The sequence below is a fragment of the Acipenser ruthenus genome, chromosome 13 (assembly GCF_902713425.1).
Source record: "Acipenser ruthenus chromosome 13, fAciRut3.2 maternal haplotype, whole genome shotgun sequence".
Lineage (NCBI taxonomy): Eukaryota > Metazoa > Chordata > Actinopteri > Acipenseriformes > Acipenseridae > Acipenser > Acipenser ruthenus.
Window position 1 is genome coordinate 22,653,205 of NC_081201.1, and position 21,064 is coordinate 22,674,268.

Sequence of the window (21,064 nt, forward strand, 5' to 3'; positions counted from 1 at the left end):
ATTTGCTCCAGTGCAGTTTGCACCACTTAAAATAAAACCAATAATCATCTCGGCTGATAAACTGACATTTTGTGCAGCCTGTTAAATGCTGAGTGGGCGGTCTTAGCGGGATACAGTTCAGTTACACCAACGTCACCAAATTTTAACAGTCAGTCTTATACAAATGCACACAAAAAAACACAACAGTTAATGATACAAAATGTATTTGTCCAGTATAAAAATATTGCTGTTTAATTCACTGTTTTTTTTTCTTGCACACATAAGGTGTTCATGACCCGCTTTACATCACGAATTATGCCTGCACGGCAATCATGATATAAAGCAGGTTCATCTGTACAAGCAAACAATCCATATTTTCCACCAAAAGAAATACACAGCTAATGATGCTTAACAATGGTATCTTTTGACTCCTGTTCAAGCCGAATGTTGCAAAATCTGCACATCATTGTCAGCTGCATACATCCCACTCATGCTCAAATTCTTTGCAGTGTTGTTTATGAACAGGTGAGACATTTTACAAACAAAAGTCTCTTCTCTTCCATCACAATTTTAGTTCCCAAAACGACTCTCTCCAACTTCTCAGAGCTTCCATTTCCCTTCACACCGTGTCAATGGTAACGGCTGAGCCTTGACAACTACGATTGCAAGTATTTATTTAGTATTTTCTGTACAGACCTCCCAATTTAAAAATGTCATTCTATGTTTGCTTTATAATGATTTTTCATTTTATTTATTTTTATATTTGAATTTCATTTAATATATATATATATATATATATATATATATATATATATATATATATATAGTTTCGTTTTATTCCGTATTTGCAAAACACACAGGCTCTAAATTACAGAAAGACTGTCCCATATTCCCCTTACTTACTGAATATCTTGGTATCCCTGAATAGATCATTGCTCTCTCAAAAGTATAATGGTAACCAAAATGTTCTCCTTTTGGAAAGCAGTACAACTAGATAGGAGGGGTCTGCCCGATAACCCCACTCAGTTTACTTGCACACTAAATATCTTGGTATTCCTGAATAGATCATCATCTCTTCTTCAATCTCACAAGGGTACCGTGATATAATCCATTTACTACCAATGCTGAAGGACTGGGTGGAATGTTTTTTTTTTTTTTTTTTATCCAAAGAATCCGTTTCCTGAATTGTGACTGCTGAGACTGGTACAATATTCAATATAAGATATAAAAAGATAAGAAAATGTACGAGCGAGGGGAGGTCACTCAGCCCATCTAAGCTCTTAAAGTATTCAAGTGTTTCTGCCTCAACAACATGTCTATGTAGCCCCTTCCATACCCTCACCACTCAGTGTAAAGAAGTGTCTCTTTCTGCACTTCATTTCCATCTGTGTCCTCTGGTCCTGGTTTCTGTACTGCGCTTAAAGTATTGGTATTATAGAGCCCTTAGCAAAAACCTATATGAGGGTAATTTAAAAAGAAAATCTCAGGCCCAGTCATTTCACATTAGTAGTACGTGAATCATATTTGAGGTACCACTGCACCTGTGGGACAGACTGCTCATTAAAAGCAGCAGTGTGGAGTAGTGGTTAGGGCACTGGACTCTTGACCGGAGGGTTGTGGGTTCAATCCCCAGTGGGGGACACTGCTGTTGTACCCTTGAGCAAGGTACTTTACCTAGATTGCTCCAGTAAAAACCCAACTGTATAAATGGGCAATTGTATGTAAAAATAATGTGATAACTGTATAATGTGAAATAATGTATAATGTGATATCTTGTAACAATTGTAAGTCGCCCTGGATAAGGGCGTCTGCTAAGAAATGAATAATAATAATAATAATAATAATAAAATCTTTATAAGCATGAAATCCGAGCAGGGTTATCGGGCAACAAACTCCCCATCACGCTGCTTTCCTAGAAAAAGGAGAATATTTGAGAGTACAACTATACTTGTGTGACATGGCTTCCTTACTAAATATGTTGTAGGGTGATTCAAATGCATCCAGAAAGACAATTTACCAAAGTGCCATGTTATTTTACTTAGCATTTTGTAACATGGTGGTTGAAAGCACTAGGCATTTAATTAAATCACAGACTATGCCTTCTGCCCACCCCATACTGAATAATATCTCCCTATCCATCCAGAACAATTTAAACACTTTGTATTTCGAATGATTGCTGTCCTGGCAGCCCAAGGTGGGATGTATATATATTTTATACATGTACATACAATGTATACATTTATGGGAAAACGCTTTGTGTGTCTGATGAATATGGACGAATATATGAGTATCAGTTTCACTATACCATGATATATGTGTCCGAATAACTGACTTGCTCCTAGCTGTGAGAAGATTGTCCCCTGAGCTAAGCAGAATAAGAAGAAATCCCTTTGCTGTCATGTATGAGAATGATATTTCCCTATTTCTGTATCTTACAGCACAGAGCAAAAAATGCATAAATATACTAGGTTTTCCATAACATCTTGCAACAATGTTAAAGCCCACAGCATGACAAGGAAATTCCATTTCAAGTTGTATGTATTAAACAGTGACAGCATTCTTAAAAAGAATGGAGAGATTAAGCAGAATTGTGTACTCTAGTTCAGCAAACATGCTCATGACATTTATTCATCTTAAGCAAATTCAGATGTTTTAGGTTTCTGCAGCTATGCTTACCTTCACACCTTTAAACAAATATGCGAGTGACATATCATTAGTCCAATCACAGGTTTCACCACACTGAACAAAAACAATCCAGGTCCTCAGATTTAAACTCAAAATGTCACAACAGAAATCAACATAACTATGGAATTAGAGCTAACTTCTATAATACATCCACCTTGATTAATCCAAGAACAACTTTACTTGGTACATGTCTGAAATGGTATTAAGGGTATTAGTTTCTGTTTAAGGCAGCAGTGTGGAGTAGTGGTTAGGGCGCTGGACTCTTGACCGAAGGGTTGTGGGTTCAATCCCAGGTGGGGGACACTGCTGCTATACCCTTGAGCAAGGTACTTTACCTAGATTGCTCCAGTAAAAAAAAAAAAAACAACTATATAAATGGGTAATTGTATGTAAAAATAATGCGATATCTTGTAACAATTGTAAGTCGCCCTGGATAAGGGCGTCTGCTAAGAAATAAATAATAATAATAATAATAATAATAATAAATTAACATTTCAATTTAGCCAGAGAAACCATCATAAGAAGCCCTCCATCACTATTTTATAAATGACTGCAATGTGCATTTGTGTATAAGACTGTATGTGTAGCATTTGATTGTATATGGAAGAAACATTGAACATAAAATAAAATTGGCCTACACTGTACACAGACTGCTATGTACACTAAAAACCAGTGTATACCCTTGTTTCTGATACTTTCATTGTGCAAAAGAATATACCACGTTTCACCACGATTGCTCAGGAGCATATATGGGTTAGGTATACGATACAAGGGGCACCCAACACTGGATTACACTGACTCAAGAGTCAGCCAGGTTTTAATAGGAAGCTAAACAATTCAGTGTTGAGCATTGAATGCGCTTCAGCATGATGAGGTACCTCAGGCACAATGCACTGTGTGCTAATCACAGGACTGGCACTAATTTTAGTGCAGAATGATCTTCCCATACAGAATGTATCCTTTCATGGTTAGACTGTGTGTCACTGCACTGCACGGTGCATCAATCCCATGGATTCCTGTGTCGTTTCTTCTCTGTTCTTTGGCAGTCACATGAAACACGTGATAACAAATGTCTAAAGTGCTGAACCCACTAAGGGATAGAATTACAACTTCCCAGCTTTGCACAAAGGACAGTGTAGCTGCTGACAGGACCACAATTACTAATCAAGGCAGCTGTGATGACAGCAGACATGTTTTTGAACCCCCACAGAGGGCATTTTGACTCCAGACCGTGTAGCTTTCAATACTATATTGATCACAAAACACACTTAACCTTCACTGCAGTTAGGAATGAATAATCTTCCAAATGTGGCCTAAGAGAGATGTTAGTTTGAAATAAAAGTGCATTCTCAAAATAATATTTTCATTTATTCCTGAAAACCGTTGATAATCTTTTCAAAAGACACATAATAATATATAATGAACTGCAGTACCTTAAATGAACTAACACTAGAAACCATAGTTTCTAGCAGCTTATTATTATTAGGCGACACAGTGTAAAGAATACAACGCATGTTTAAAATAACACCCTCACTCATAGGGTTTTAAATTACACACCACAGGGATCTTTAAACCATAAGCGAGACTGAATTCCTAAACAATTCTTATGTTTATTAATGTAGCCGAGCTCAACTCTTCATTTCATCTGCTGATCTTTACTACAAAACTTATTAAGTATTTACTATTATCAAACTGCAAATTTTATTCTGAAAAGGAAAAACAAACACACACACACACACACACACATTTAAATGTTAATAGTAATTTTATTGGGAGTATTTTTCCCTTTTGAAAGACATCATGCTAAGTGGTCATTTGTGGCAAAGAGCTTTTAGAATCTTGTGCAGTAACAGGACACAGACACATTGGCCTATAAAGCAAGTTAAGACCACCAGCAAGATGCGAAAGGCAAACTAATGATTGTTTTACAGTGATAAGTAATAATATGTACAGCATTTAGACCAGCAGCACAACATTACATAAAATGTGAAGACTTGTTTTCACACTGAAGAATTTCTAAGAAGCAATTTTCTTGACAGCCTTCAAAGTAACATGCTTTGACCCAAAATACACTGTGGAGGTGAAACACCCCAGGAAGTGCAAACAGATTTGAAACTAAACTAAAGTAGTACCAGATATCATGTTTTAAAATGAAAATACCTGTGTGCTATAAAATGTGTTTTAAAACTGCACATTTGAGACATATGAAGCTAATGGGAGGGAAAAAGGGCTAAGATTTATGGAATATTTTGTTAGCTATCATTATGTTTATTTCCAGCTGTATCCTCTGGTCCTGGTTTCTGTACTCTGCTTAAAAGTACTGGTTAGGGTTAACTATGTCAACTCCCTTTTAAGACTTTAAATACTTGAATTGTCCCTAATTCTTTGTTCTAAGATGAATAGATTCAGTTCATTCAGCCTATCTTCGTACTGTAGCTCATTCCTTTAAGTCCAGGATTAGTCTGGTTGCTCTTCATTGGACTCTCTCCAGGGCCACAATGTCCCTTTGATACTGTGGTGACAAGAACTGGACACAGTACAGACAGTAGTGCACTCCCACCAATGCATTATATAACCTCAGCATAACCTCCTTGCATTTGTGCACTACACTTTTATCTATATATTTGGCTATGTATCCAAGAATTCTGTATGCAAATCTTGACAAGCCAACAAGCTGCCACGTCATGCAGTGTGATTAGCACTCGACTGCAACCTACAGTAGTGATTGTTGGTTCATGTCTGGCCAGGAGGGCTCCTATTAGCCATAACAAAGGAAGTGAAGGAAGAGAGAAAACCAAGCACAAAGCACAAAGGGCAAAAAAATATTCTTCATAACCCATATAAAAAGACATGCAGGACTACACTAACATTCAGGCAACTGTTTTTAATCAGTTTTCACCAATAGCTGAGTTCAAAATTGTTTTGATGTTGTGCGGAAATTACTGAAAAAGGCCAACTAAGTGCTTGAACATTTGTCATGGGTCTTTAACAGCAGTGGTTACTGTGTAGTGTTCTGTAGTTACCTAAATTTAACAATTAGTAATATTCACCCCCAGCTACATGTAAGACATTCTGATACTCTCAATAACTTGGGCTAAAGGACAACCTAACCAAGTTTCATCACAATTAAGAGTTCCCAAGAACTGCCTGGCCACTTTATTAGGACATGTACCAGATATCAGTTTGGCCTACCATTTGCCCTGATCAAAGCCTTGACCCGATGTGGCACAGTCTCCACAAGGTGTTGGCAAATGTCTTGAGTGCTGCAAATCCATTTAGGCAGTTGTATTTCAGACCTTAACATTTAAAGCCTATCTAACTGTATTTTTCCTCTGGATATCACTAACTGTTTGCAGCCACAGCTGTTTCTTTTGGCAACCACTTCCCCTTCTTTTTGCCATGTATTGATTCAGGTTTGTCTCGGAGCAACCTCCCATCACGACTGTCCTTAATACCGTTGCACCTGCTATCATGCCTGTGCTGTTAGATATTTGCCTTTCCCCATTCTGGTATGCAACTGTTTGCAACTGTGCCACTCCCACAGCTTTGTAGTGCTGCAGGGACCACATGTCACATCACGTGATCAACCCCAATTCCATATCTAATTCAGGGTGATTCCAAATCAAAACGGGTAGACAGATCAAAATAAAGTGGCCAGGTAGTGTATGCACAGTGGGATATACATACTGTACAGATGTCTCCACTATATCCCTGTCAACCGGGTTATGCATCCCTATAAGGAGATCACTCATGATCTGCCTAAAAAGCACAATATCCCAATATGAATAATTATTTCTGCCAGGGGCGAGATTGTATTTGAACAAACTGTAAATTAGAATATGTACAAAAAGCTAAAAATATTGACATTTTATCAAACAGGAACAGAGCTATGGGTGTCTCTCATGGGACCTTACGTTAATTTGATCAGATCGCTTCAGAAACCCTGAGCCAAGCCTCATGACATAACTGCATCTGAGGACCCACCTTCACCACAGGAAGGGTGGAGTGTCCTGAACTCTGCACAGAGAGTTGGAACAGCAATCATTATGAAGGTTAGTGGGGCAGATTGATTAAGCTTGTTCTCCAGTGTAAAATACAGTCTACATATAAAAATAAAACACATAACTAAAATACATTCATGATCTAAATACTGGCAGCATTTAACTTTATCAAGATTTATAGTTACTCCCAAATGAAAAATACAGTGGAAATAAGTAGGTTTAAGAGTTTTAAGACAGTGATAAGATCTGTCACTTCTAGGTCATCATTGTCCCCATCTGTGCCTTTCACTGTAAGTGGGGAACAGGATAACTGTCTTATTTTCAGAGATCTTCTACACACTTTCATTACACACTCTTACCTTATATAATACATATAGTACAAATCTGGGTCCAAAACACCTGTATTAGGTAATGGGAACAACAATTAAAAACAAAGCTGTCCAGCTGGTTCTGTCTGGTGAATAAAGTAAACTGAACCAATATGGCCAAAATACCCTATTAATAATTACTACATTTTTATTCTGTTCGTCAGAATTTACGAATGTGTTATTAGTTTGTTTTGGGCTCTACGTTTGTGTTACAAGGCAGAGGCTGGGCACGAACCAGCAAACTACTCAAAAGAGCCTGGCTCATTATTGCACACAAGCCTGTGCATACTGCATCACTGTACCACCACACTGTTAAACTTGTATACAACGAATATGCACACCACAGGATGCAACAAAGGAAAAACAGAAACCCATGGCGGTAGCACATTGGTTTATCAGATGGCAAAAATCGGGATCGACAGGCACGCCTAGTAAATGTTTTCTTCCTCTGTGTTGTTGCCAAATAGTTGATATTATCTGGTCTGGGTCATTGTAGGTCTTGTCAACACATATATCGTGGACACATCACTACAAAAATAACTTACAGTAGTAAATCATGAAAGCCTACAAATTTGTGGAAATCAAAACTGTCCATTTGTATTTTCTAGAAAAAGACTGTTACACTGGACCACATATGTTCAGGTTTATAGAGCTTACTCCTGCGCAAGTCCACTTCTATTTTTGAAAACCAAGCCAAGATTTTGCAATTCTTTGGCTGACATAGAAATTAGAAAATGGCTTACTGGGTGTGTCTTGTCCAGGGTTGAAGTGTTATCAAGAGAGCTTGCATACGCTTGCAACAAGAGTTTTGCTTTCTTTCCATTGGTGGCTTTCAGCCAACCTGACCATTCCAGGAACTCCCAGGAGACTGTCGTAATGAACACGTTGGCTAATACTGTACATCCACTTCACTGAGGAACCCACCATCACATTCCTTGTGAATTCACCGACATCCTTCTTCTTTCCCATGATTGTTGCTGAATAGTTGTGCACAACTCTCACACAGCTTGTATAGGTCTAGTGGATCACATGGGCAGCAGTATGGAGTAGTGGTTAGGGCTCTGGACTCTTGACCAGAGGGTCGTGGGTTCAATCCCAGGTGGGGGACACTGCTGCTGTACCCTTGAGCAAAGTACTTTACCTAGATTGCTCCAGTAAAAACCCAACTGTATAAACGGGTAATTGTATGTAAAAAGAATGTGTAAAAAATAATGTAATCGTATGTAAAAAATAATGTGATATCTTGTAACAATTGTAAGTCGCCCTGGATAAGGGTGACTGCTAAGAAATAAATAATAATCACATGATATCACTTTACCACATAAATATACATGCGACTTTGGGATTTTCCGATCTTATATACATTCTCAAATTTTTTGGCAAATCATTAGGACACGTGTGCAAGATAGTTTTTTGGCAAGTCATTGTATATGATTATGTGAGTTTAATAGATCCTTGCAGCCAGGAAACCACAAGGCAAAACACTTTCCCAATGAATTGTAGAAAAAGATTAGATTCGGCTGTCAACAGACAGCAGACATTTTAAATAGGCCAAAGAGGCATGGAGACAATATGCCCTTAACATTAGAAACGACCAAGGCGGTCATTTTGACAGTTTTTGGAATTTAAATTTAAAATTACAGCGCGTGTGTTTAAGATACAGACTTGAATGAGCAGTACACAACAAGCTTCAATATGAAAGCTGAAAATTAATTTTAATAAGGAACGACAAGTTTTTAATGAAAAAAAAAACTAAAGTAAAAACTGGATTCTGTTATTTTGCAATACCACTGCTTCAGATTATTACCAGTGCTTAATAGCAGTAACATTTTATTTAATTTAATTAATAGAGAACAAAACAAAACAAAACTAACAATTAAACTAGCCTATATTTAATTAATCATTTTTTGTAGTATCCAAACTGCCCAGCATCTTCTGTTGCAGTCACACCGCTGCTAACGTTAGCTGCTGAATAGTGCAGAGTGGACTATGGTGTGTCAAATCAATGATCGTGTAGGGGCCATTTCATTGTAGGCTTTTATTTAGTTATTTTTAATGTTGGACTTATGGCGTCTTAACTTTTTAACATTTTAAACCGTTTACAGGCAAAACCATAACGAATAATAATGTGTTTACACAGAGCAAAAAAAGTAGAGGGGCAAAATATATAGTTTGCCTCCTCCCTGTGCACTATGGGTTAGGTGCCTACGGTCTCAATCAACTTACAGTTCAACAGGAGAAAAATATACTAAAAGGTCACGAGTCACCAAGTACGTGCGAAAACATTACAATTTATGTTGTTTTTAATACGCTGGTGTGGCAAGGTGCCCGCCCCTTTTATTATTTATGTATTATTATTTGTGTTATATTTTTATTGTTGTTGTTATTATTATTATTAATATTGTATTTGTAGGCGGGTGGATGAAGCCGTCCGTCCTAATCATTATTATTGTGTTTTGTGCGGGTGGTCGAGCACCGTCCGTCTTTTATTGTTTACTGTTTGAGACCGGTGAAAATGCCAGTCCTATAATGTGTAGTCAGTGAAGATGGGCTTAAAACCCCTTCCCTAGAACTCTCGTCGGAATGTGGCTGGAGCCTTAAGGTAATTATTGTATTAACGGGTAATTAAGCCTTTTATTTTGTGTTTTGTTTAAACCGTTTGTTTATTTTTGTTTAATAAAAAGCTGAGCGCTCTTGCATTCAGTTTAGCCCCGTACGTTCATTGCTATTGTTTCATTTCCTGGTCTGATGTCCCCACCCACATGCACCACTCTAGCCATCCTGTCACAGCCGTCTGAATAGACCGCTCATGGTTGTTCTAGGTATAAACGCAGTTGTTCTTTTAACAGTTTCTTATAGTAAAAGTATGACAAAGTGTTACAAAGCATAGTGAAAGAATGGTAACGCATAGGTAAGCATACTTTACCTAGATTGCTCCAGTAAAAACCCAACTGTATAAATGAGTAATTGTATATAAAAATTATGTGATATCTTGTAACAATTGTAAGTCGCCCTGGATAAGGACGTCTGCTAAGAAATAAATAATAATAATACTGCGACAAGAGTCTTATTAAAAATCTTGACTAATTAAAAAAAAAAATTGTGGTAATATATATTTTTTATTTACTTATTTTAACTAGAACGAGTTATATTTATGTTCAAATGTCATGCTTAATTATAAATAAGTTGATAAAAAAAAAAACATTGGAATTGGTCATTTTTGAAAAACAGAATTTGCTATTTCCCAAAATGGAAAATCAGGAGCCCTACGGAAGTTGCCAGCCCGCCTTTATTTACGGACTAACCAACCATTTGAGAATATGGTAATAATAAGCAAACCATGAGGAGTTGGGAAAGCAACCTGTTAATTGTTACTTATGTAATTGGCTATAAACTAGTTACATCCTATTTCTGTCTTTGAATATAACTAGGCTTGCTACTATTCGATTTTTATTTTTTTGCCAAAATCGACGATTAATATTGACGTTTATTTTTGAAAGAATTTACCTTTTTTTTTCAATCTTTAATTTTTAAATTCAAGCAGAGCATTGGTGAAATCGACCTTTATACTTAAAAAAATAATCAGACTTTTTATGCCACTGAGAAACGTCTAATTTAGAGAAACCCCTTTATTTCTTTCAGTCGAACTCACATTTTTTGGGAATTCGACGTTTAACACTAGCATCGCCGGATTTTCGAACTACCTAGAACCGCCATGTGGGTCACTGTGACCCTTACATTTTTTAAATGCTTCATTATGAAAATTAAAGACCTACTATCGGATACAACTGAAAAGTTTTATTCATGAACATCATATCTAACATTTGCATCGCAGAAACACTATATTTAAATGGAAAATTAAACATAAAGGCTTTATTTTCAAAATGAGCACATATACAACACGACTACAAACAGTGAAAAACTATAATAAAATATACATTTCAAAAGAAACGGGTATGTACATATAGCCGTGTACAGGTGTAAACGGGTACATGTACACACAAAACTATAAAACCAAAATCATTGTTTATAATACTACATAAAACGAAAATATAACACTACTTCCAGTATGACACCTACATTGTATGTTGGAGTGTACGCGTCTGCCAGCTGACTGTACCTGCATCCAGGAGCTGTGTTGTAAACAGACTCGGTTCCACTGAACACTATTGTGTAAACACATGTAATCTGGTACATACAAACCTGTAAAACCAAAATGCTTTTTTTTTCTAATAGTAATATAAAAAAAGAATATATAACATACTTTTCATATTAGGCACATAAGTTGTTATCCTAGCTGTCATTTCAGTTTGTTGTATGGATCTGAGTGCAGCTTGCCGTATTCCAATCAAAATGACTACTTTCAAGAGTAAGTATTTCCTTCTGATATATTCCCAGTTGCATTTGTGGAACAAAACGAAGGATTGTTGTCTCCAGGTACATTGAAAAATAAGCAACTAGGCTTTCACTGAGTTTGCATCTTGACAAATCCACAATCATAGCAATATTTGTCTCCTAGTCAGTCTACGAACAAAGAAAGGCTTGAAATAATAATAATAAAAAAAAAAAAACGTGTGCTAGGAGGAGGGGGCGTGTCTTGTTTGCTGCATTTCCAAAAAAAAAAATTAATATCTTGCCTTATATATTAAAAAAAAAAGACATGTCTTCTCCTCTCTCCCTCCTTACTCTTTTCTGTCCCCTCCGATCTCTCCTCACTCTCTGTCAATACCTTTGAATTTCATGCAGTCCAACTAACCTCTCCCTGTCAACTCCTGCTCATTGTTCTGTATCGCCCCCCTGGGCCTCTCACTCACTTTCTGGATGAACTCGACTATCTACTCTCCTCCCTCCCCTCTCTGTCTACCCCGACTGTCCTGTTGGGTGACTTCAACATCCATCTCTCCAACCCCAGCCACTCTGCTGGATTCCCCCCTTCCTCCACTCCTTCGACTTCTGTCTCTCTCCGTCCCCTCCTACCCACAAAGCTGGCCGTCAACTGGATCTCACCTTCTCCAGGACCTGCTGCCCCTCCACCCTCTCTGTCACCCCCCTGGACTCTCTGATCACTATTTCATCTCTTTTTCTCTTTCTCTCCCCCCCTCTTCCTGCTCCTCCTACCCCCACTGTCACCTCTCACCGTAACCTCCGATCTCCCCCTCTGTCCTTGCCTCCACTGCTCTCTCTCACCTCCCTCCTATCGACTCCTTTTCACAACTCTCCGTAGACTCTGCTACCTCCACCCTCTTCTCCTCACTCACCTCCTCCCTTGACTCCCTCTGTCCCCTCACCTCCCGACCTGCTCGCCCCTCCCCTCCCCATCCCTGGCTCTCCTCGGCGCTCCGCTCGGTAAGAATCGCACTGCGATCTGCTGAAAAGAAATGGAAGAGAACCAAACTCCCTGCTGCCCTAGACCTTTACCGCACTCTCCTCTCCTCCTTCTCCTCTACTCTCTCCTCTGCTAAATGTGCTTATTTCCAATCTGTAATCCAAGCCTCCATTAACAACCCACGTAAACTATTCTCTACCTTCTCCTCCCTCCTAAACCCTCCCCCCTCCTCTATCTCCCCTGGTGACTTCGCCTCCTTCTTCTCTTCTAAAATCTCAGATATCCGCAAACTCTTTAACACCTCTCCCTCACCCGCACCCCCTCCTGCTCCAACCCCTACACCCACTACATCCCCTACTAACTCACCCTCCTTCTCCACCTTCTTGCCCCTCTCAGACTCTGACCTCTCCTCCCTGCTCCAGGGTCACAAACCCACCACGTGCGCCTTGGACCCCCTCCCCACTCACCTCTTTCAAGCTACTGCTCCTGCTCTACTCCCCTTCATCTCCTCCCTCCTCAACACCTCTCTACTTTCTGGTATCTTTCCCTCTGCCTTCAAAAAAGCCTCCATCACTCCCCTCCTAAAAAACCTACCCACCTCCCTCCTACCCTTCCTCTCCAAAACCCTTGAGTGGACTGTACACCACCAGCTCTCTGCTTTCCTGTCCAACCACTCTCTGCTTGACCCGCTCCAATCTGGCTTCCGCTCTGCTCACTCCACTGAAACCACCCTCCTGTCTGTCACCAACTCACTAAAGTGTGCCCGAGCTGCCTCTCTCTCCTCTGTCCTAATTCTCCTCGACCTCTCTGCTGCCTTTGACACTGTTGATCACTCTATTCTACTATCATCTCTCGCTGACCTGGGGATCTCTGGCACTGCTCTGGCCTGGTTCTCCTCCTACCTCTCCAACCGCACTTGCCAGGTAACCTGGCGTGGAGCAACCTCCACACCTCACCCTCTCTTAACTGGAGTCCCCCAAGGGTCAGTCTTGGGTCCTCTCCTATTCTCTCTCTACACACGCTCCCTGGGCCCCCTCATCGCATCCTATGGTTTCTCATACCATTTCTATGCTGATGATGCTCAGATTTTCCTCTCCTTCCCCACCTCTGACTCCACCATCTCCTCCCGTATCTCTACCTGTCTGTCTGCTATTTCCTCCTGGATGCACTCGCATCACCTCAAACTCAACCTCTCTAAATCTGACCTCCTTTTCTTTCCCTCCTCCTCCCCCTCCTCTGATCTCTCTATCTCTGTTCCTCTGGAATCTACCACACTCTCTCCCTCTTCCTCCGCTAAGAACCTCGGAGTCACCCTGGACCCCTGCCTCTCTTATTCCCAGCACATCTCCACTCTGGCACGCACTTGCCGATTCTTCCTGAGCAACATCCGAAGAATCCGACCCTTCCTCACCAACTATGCTACCCAGCTCCTGGTCCAGGCCCTGGTACTCTCCCGCCTAGACTACTGTAACTCCCTCCTGGCTGGCCTCCCTGCGTCCGCCACCCGTCCGCTCCAGTTCATCCAGAAATCTGCTGCCCGCCTGGTGTTCTCTCTGCCTCGCTTCTCCCACGCAACTCCACTACTCCGCTCACTCCACTGGCTCCCGATCACCGCTCGCATCCAGTTCAGGACTCTTGTACTAGCCTACAGATGCCTTGACCAGACTGCACCCAGCTACCTCCAGACCCTCATCTCTCCCTACACCCCCACTCGACCTCTCCGCTCCGCCTGCACTAGAAGACTAGCTCTACCTCCGCTACGCTCCCCTGCCTCCAGAGCCCGCTCCTTCTCCACCCTTGCTCCGCAGTGGTGGAATGACCTTCCTACAGATGTCAGGACTGCCCAGCCCCTGACCACATTCCAGCGCCTCCTTAAGACTCACCTCTTCAAACAGCACCTGTAGAACTCCTCTGTTTGTATCCTGGGACACTATCACCCTTCATTTAAATGTGCTTTATTTTGCTCTTATCTGCCCCCTATTTTACTGCATTTAATCCTGTACTTCAGAATACTGTAATCTGCCAAGTGTTTAACCTGTAGTACTTTGTATTTAATCACATCCTGATGTAACTATCACTATTTAATCATATCCTGATGTAACTATCACTATTATCTGCTGTATTATTGAATTGTGGTTTGTCACACTTGTACTTTGCTTGAACAAAAGTTATTGTATTTCCTGCTCTTATTGTATTACTTGTATTGTAACACTTAATGTATTTGCTTACGATTGTAAGTCGCCCTGGATAAGGGCGTCTGCTAAGAAATAAATAAATAAATAAATGCATGGGTCACATTGACCCACGTGGCGGTTCTAGGTAGTTTATAACTTTATAATTTTTGCAATTCTGGTTATCAAACGGCATCTGGATACTTAATTCATATATTTAGCAAAAGTCAAAAACGGACATGCACATACAATTTACAACGGAAAAGTAATTAACATTTTAAATTCAAATTGACACGGAGTGCGGTTCAAGTGTTAACAAGCTCTACCGATTACAATTGAAAAGTAGCCTAAATATAACTTGCTATTTTGACAAGAAAAGTCACAATGTTATAATCACTTTGATATAAACGTTAGTAAAAAATGCAACTTAATAACTGTAAACCAGCAACCGCTGGAAAAAGAATCCTTTATCTGCTTGAAGACAAAGTACTTCAGACAACTTTCTTCAAGTTCAAATCTTCAAAACAGCTAAGGTGTTCATTTCTGCAAAATCTGGACAAAGATCATCGCTTCATTGTTTTCATCTAAACTGCACTGGAACTGACTCGCATCTTCAATAGGGATGGTAACTATGCATTTTACTGAATTTAACTGTGTATAAAACATGACATTAATTTTGTTTAAATGTGTTATTACTACATCTTTGAATATATTCTGAATGCCAGTTCTAATAATGCCCATAGGAGGAGGCTGTGTGGTCCAGTGGTTAAAGCAAAGGGCTTGTAACCAGGAGGTCCCCGGTTCAAATCCCACCTCAGCCACTGACTCACTGTGTGACCCTGAGAAAGTCACTTAACCTCCTTGTACTCCATCTTTCAGGTGAGACGTTGTTGTAAGTGACTCTGCAGCTGATGCACAGTTCACACACCATGGTTTCTGTAAGTCGCCTTGGATAAAGGTGTCTGCTAAATACATAATATTGTCCCACAATGATTTTGATCCTATACTATTCCATTGGGGAGTCTAATACATTCTCCCCTCAACTGTACTTACACTCAAGAATGTAGGAAGTTTGCAGTCCAGTTGGTTTACATTGCTTAGGGAAGTTTTTTTTTGTAAACCTTGTAAAAGCCCAGCAGCTACACCCTCGCTAGTACGACTCCAGCAGTAGAAATGAACACAAGCCCAGCAGCTACATCCTCGCTAGTACGACTCCAGCAGTAGAAATGAACACAAGCCCATTGTGTGACCCTGAGCAAGTCACTTAACCTCCTTGTGCTCCGTCTTTTGGGTGAGATGTAATTGTAAGTGACTCTGCAGCTGATGCATAGTTCACACACCCTAGTCTCTGTAAATCGCCTTGGATAAAGGCGTCTGCTAAATAAACAAATAATAATATAATATTTTTGTATTGAATTTTCTAACTTCGGAATAAACCAAAAAGGTATATTAAATATATTAAGTGAAACTTTAATCTTTGTATTTCAATCCTGCTTTTATTAAGGTAAAACAATTAATTGAAATGATTAGAACTGTGTATGACTTAATTTTTTCAAGACAACCAAAATGAAATCTTACAATATACTTCCCAATGGGATGATTTATGAGTGGCCTTTGAAGGTGAAATTGGTTTCATCTGGGGAAAAGTTACAATAAACTAATTCAAAGTCTGCCAGAATTTTTGTAATATAAAACATGTACACTTTTACAAATTTGGAGAGAAATTGCATGTGTGACAAGTTATAGGTGCACAGTATACCCAAGTTGTAGTTTTCTATATAGTTTACCATGTTATTTTTGACAGGATGTACGTTATACAAAACATGCTGTGTGCATTAGATACCAAAAATAATGGTAGTGCCCCTTAAGATTTTATAAAATGGTCTCACAAACTTTAATAACCTGAACTTGCACCGCTATTTGTGACACTTCTATTTCCATATTCTCTGCATACTTTGAAATATTGTCTTGTAAATCAGTTCACAAAAGTTAGGTCTGATTATGGAAATGTGAAACTAGGCTTAACAATTCTGTAATTCATCCAGTACATCCTATATCTGTTCAGTGGCCGCAGTTGTTTTAACCTCCTGACGTGTTTCAGTTTACTATGCTTTATGCTTCTTCCCACTGATTGTGTTCAGGTTCTGGTCTTAGCTGATTCCGTGTTGCTATGTTACAGACAGGGAATTGACAGAAAAATAAATGTGGTTTTAAGCATTAAATGGAAAACAGAACAAGGTTTGAGCTTATCATAAGAGCAAACAGGCCTTTGGGGGTGTAGCATTACTGAGGGTGAGGTAAAGGAAGGTGACATCACAGGAGGGTGAGGTAGGCACTGAAGCATGGAGTGCCACACCCTACAAAGACAGCAAGGCAATTCCAAGGTGTGGCTCTCACTTCAAACTGAACAAGATCATAACTGGCAGACATGTTTACAAAGTTGTAGCTGTGCACAGTATTTATAGGTTATCCAAGTCCATATCGAAATGAGACAGAGAGTGGGACCGGGACAGGGAAATTTTAAGCTACGGGACATTGATTTGTTGACTTCTTAGGCCTAGGATGTCTCAGAATAAATGGAAATATTGTTATTAAACAATTAAAGCATCATAAGCTGGAATGGTCAAGAAAATAAATGGAGCACATTATTAAAACACAGAATTTTTTAAATAACAGCAAGTTTTATTTTTTATTTATTTTTATTTTATTTTAACTTTCCCTTGTTTTAACTTAAACATGTTTTTACAGTAGACAAACACTTTGAATTCCAGCATTGGATAATAATATCTTGTTAACTACATACACAGATAAAAATCGACATTCCCTTTAAGATCACTGCCACAATTACAGCATTTCTCCAGCAGATGGCAATGTGTGACATGCTAAAAACCTCTTTAGAAGTCAATATAAATTATTATTATTATTATTATTATTATTATTATTAATAATAATAATAATAATAATAATAATAATAATATTTAATTGCCCCAACAGAGATGAATGATATACAAAGTCATATATTCTTTAGAGATTCACTTTTGTCCAATACAAGTAAAGGCCAAACTGAAGAACTAATCAAAATAATAACCATATTATGGCATTACCGATTCAATACATTTGTCACATTTGAAGGAGACACCATTAAAGACTGTTGGCCTGCTTCTCTCGTCCCAATCCTACATGTCACAAGTTACCCAGTCACACAAGGCCTACAATAGGTAAACACAGCAGAATGCACAGGTAGTTGGTACATCACAGTTTGTTTGATATCATAATCAATTCATTTGGACATTGACCATATAATGGACAAAACCCTGAAGACAGAATATTTTTACTGATGCCTTCAGACAGCTTTAATGAGTCAGAAAATGAGCTGTGAAGATAGACTGAGGAAACTTAATCTATTTAGCCTAGAAAGATCAAAGCAGAATTGGGTGCCCTTAATATAAGGTCTTTCAGATCTTAAAAGGACCTCACAAGTTAACCCTTACCAATAACCAGAGGGCACAGTTCAGAATGAAGTGGAGACGGATTTAAGATGGTAGGGGATACCTACAGTACTTCTCCACACAGAGTGGTGGGTGTATGGAAGGGGTTACCTAGCCATGATACTGATGTTGATTTTTTGGGATTCTTCAAGACCTGACTTGATAAAGTTTTGAGATTATTTAGAATACAGTTGATTTATGCATTGCTCTTAGACAGTGTTTGGTTGGTGCTTGGAAGGCATACTGGCAATAAATGCTGTTTGAATTTAATGTGTTTGTGTGTCTCATTTCTGAAAAAGTAAAAAAACTCAAAATGGATGCACACACATTTTAACCACTACCGTAATACGTTACAAAACCTTGCTGCACCCATAAAGGTTTCATATTCTTTTATTTATTTTTTTCAAAATCAAAACAAAAACATGCATGTTTAAGGTGTACACCATGCACAACCTAAATTTGAAATCCTTGCTATATAAATATGTTTAAAATAAAATGCAGTCCGTCTGCCGTATGTGGACGTGAAATATAAACTGCTTATTTAAAAAAAAAAAAAAAAAAAAAAAAAAAATCATTTTTAAGTTATTTTTCCGCGTCACAGAACGTTTAGTCTTCATCCCCACAAACTGCAAGAGATAAAGGCTGTCATATCCCGTCCGCCCCTACCACTGTAACAGACAGACAACACGCTGAAGCCGAAAAGCGAGCCTGTACAGAGTAATCACGCGCTGCCTCAAATTCTTCACATAGTATTAAACAGTGTGTTTGCTCTGGAAAGTGACAATAAATATTCTCTTACCCGAGAAATCGTTAAAGGCTGCTCGAAATCCTTCCCTCCAACCAGTCTGAATCCCCATGGCCCGGGACCTTTCACAACAGCTCGTATGTTTTGAGTCATGTTTTCAAACTATGGAAAGTGAGTTTTTGAAAACGTTTATTATACACACTGTCCTGTCGAGAAGAGACACGGCTGAAGTTTGGATTCACAAGACCTTTGTCTGCAATGTTTATTAGAAAGAAAAGTGCAGTGCAGTACAAAATCCGGAAGGTGGTGTATTATGTTCAGAGGGTGTCCCCACACAGCCAGTGAAGTCTGTGGAACTGCGTAGAACTTGTCCAGGCAGCTCGTTTTCACTGAGCTGATTTCCTATGTTTGTTTTAGGGATTGTGCTAACACGTCACCTTCTTACAAGCATTACCATGTATGGTAGAGGTGATTGAATGGATGTGGAATGTCCCGTTCCTTTGACTCGCATTCCTGCTTTCCTGAGAACTGCCTTACGGTTATTATTAGAGGCGACTGACTTAAAACATCTATCTGTCACAAACCAACATAAATATATATATATATATATATATATATATATATATATATATATATATATATATATATATATATATATATATATGCATCTCGACCTATTAGTATTACTTAAGATTTTTTAAAGCGCAAATAGTATAGAGTAAAAATACTAAAACAAATGTAATGCAAGACCATTAACCAATTACATAAATGAACACATCGATAGATTGAATTATTTTGTTATGGCCACACAGAAATTTATATATATATATATATATATATATATATATATATATATATATATATATATATATATATAATGGGTGTGTGTGTGGCATTGTACCATATAAATAATTAAATTCACAAACTCACTCACAAACACACACTTTTCATTTTTTTGACAATAGAGTAGGGGGATTTTTCCTCATGATAACCAGTTTTGAAATGCATCACAAAATGGTCTGGTAAAATAACTCTGATTTCTTGGAACTTCCCCTTAGTAAAACAAATAGAATGACTATCATTTCTGTACAGATACTGAAAAGTTTAATACAGATGATGTACTAACGTTTCTGTCAAGTCAACTTCCTCCTGTGAAGTAACAGATATACACTGACTGAGGTAAACAACAGGGGTTTTGAAAACGGCCAAGTTCAGTGACCAATCACAGTCACGGAGGGTTATTCCACTCCAGGTTTAACAGGTAAAATTGACTACTTAAGGGTCTGGATGGAGGTTTAATTGGACCAATTAAACTATTTAGAACTGAACTGGTTCAAAGACCAGGAGTGGATGAGCCAACTTTGGACATCCCATCTCTAGTTATTTTGACTCTACACGTGGGAAGATGATTGGTGATACTTCCACAGGAAGCCTTCCAGCACCTTGTAGACTCCATTTGAGGTGTGTGTGTGTGTCCAAACTGTTTTATTAACAGGCAGAGGAGTAGCATAGCCAAGTTTATATATATATATATATATATATATATATATATATATATATATATATATATATATATATATATATATATATATATATATATATACATACATCTGGAAACACAATGTATGATGTATGTATATATACATACATCTGGAAACACAATTGTAATAAAACCTGGTTTTAATATTATTTAGGATACATTATTGAGAGTATTAGAGTGGGTCTGTTTCAAACTGACTCAGTCTGGTTAGTTTAGTTTGAAACAATGTATCAATTTGCTTGCTGTTCACACTCAAGCAAAGGGACTGAGTTCGTTTGGATACAAGCTAAAGTTGTTTTTTTATTTTTTGGTCATTTGGTGAGTGCACTTTTATTCAAGTTTCATTTGTAGTTTAAGTTTATCAGTGTGTTATATTAAAATGAAATATTACATTTCCTAATCATTAACATATCATTGCCAAGTTGTGTTATTATTATTATTATTATTATTATTATTGATGTTTTCTTTTTTTAACTGCCTGTTTTGTCACTAGTTACAACGTGTAAGATAAAAAAAAAAGGTTCCCTTTCAATTCTAAGATAACCGTCAATGATACTTTTGGGATATGCCTGCTCGTCAGGTATTCGCTGAGCATTTTATATCAAAGCTGCTGATAGGCCCCTCTGCTGAGTGACGTCCTCAGTCCCGCCTCACCGAGATAATAAATAGTCACTGTGAGGAGACATCAGTCTCTTTTGCCTTTCAGAGATGAATTTCCACCTGTGCACGTCCTGCTGGCAGAAATTGCCCCCGCAGGACAA

At 38.5% G+C, this 21,064-nt stretch overlaps 1 protein-coding gene across 1 annotated transcript in view; it reads right to left on the reverse strand.

Annotated features, from left to right (window-relative positions):
• The window catches only part of LOC117418426 (PDZ and LIM domain protein 1-like), a 48,079-nt gene extending 28,942 nt beyond the window's left edge, over positions 1-19,137 (reverse strand). The window contains exon 1 of the mRNA XM_034031465.3: positions 18,818-19,137. Coding sequence (XP_033887356.2) covers positions 18,818-18,916 — 99 coding nt within the window. The 5' untranslated portion in view covers positions 18,917-19,137. The remainder of the gene's footprint in view (positions 1-18,817) is intronic.
• Positions 19,138-21,064: the final 1,927 nt, after the last annotated feature.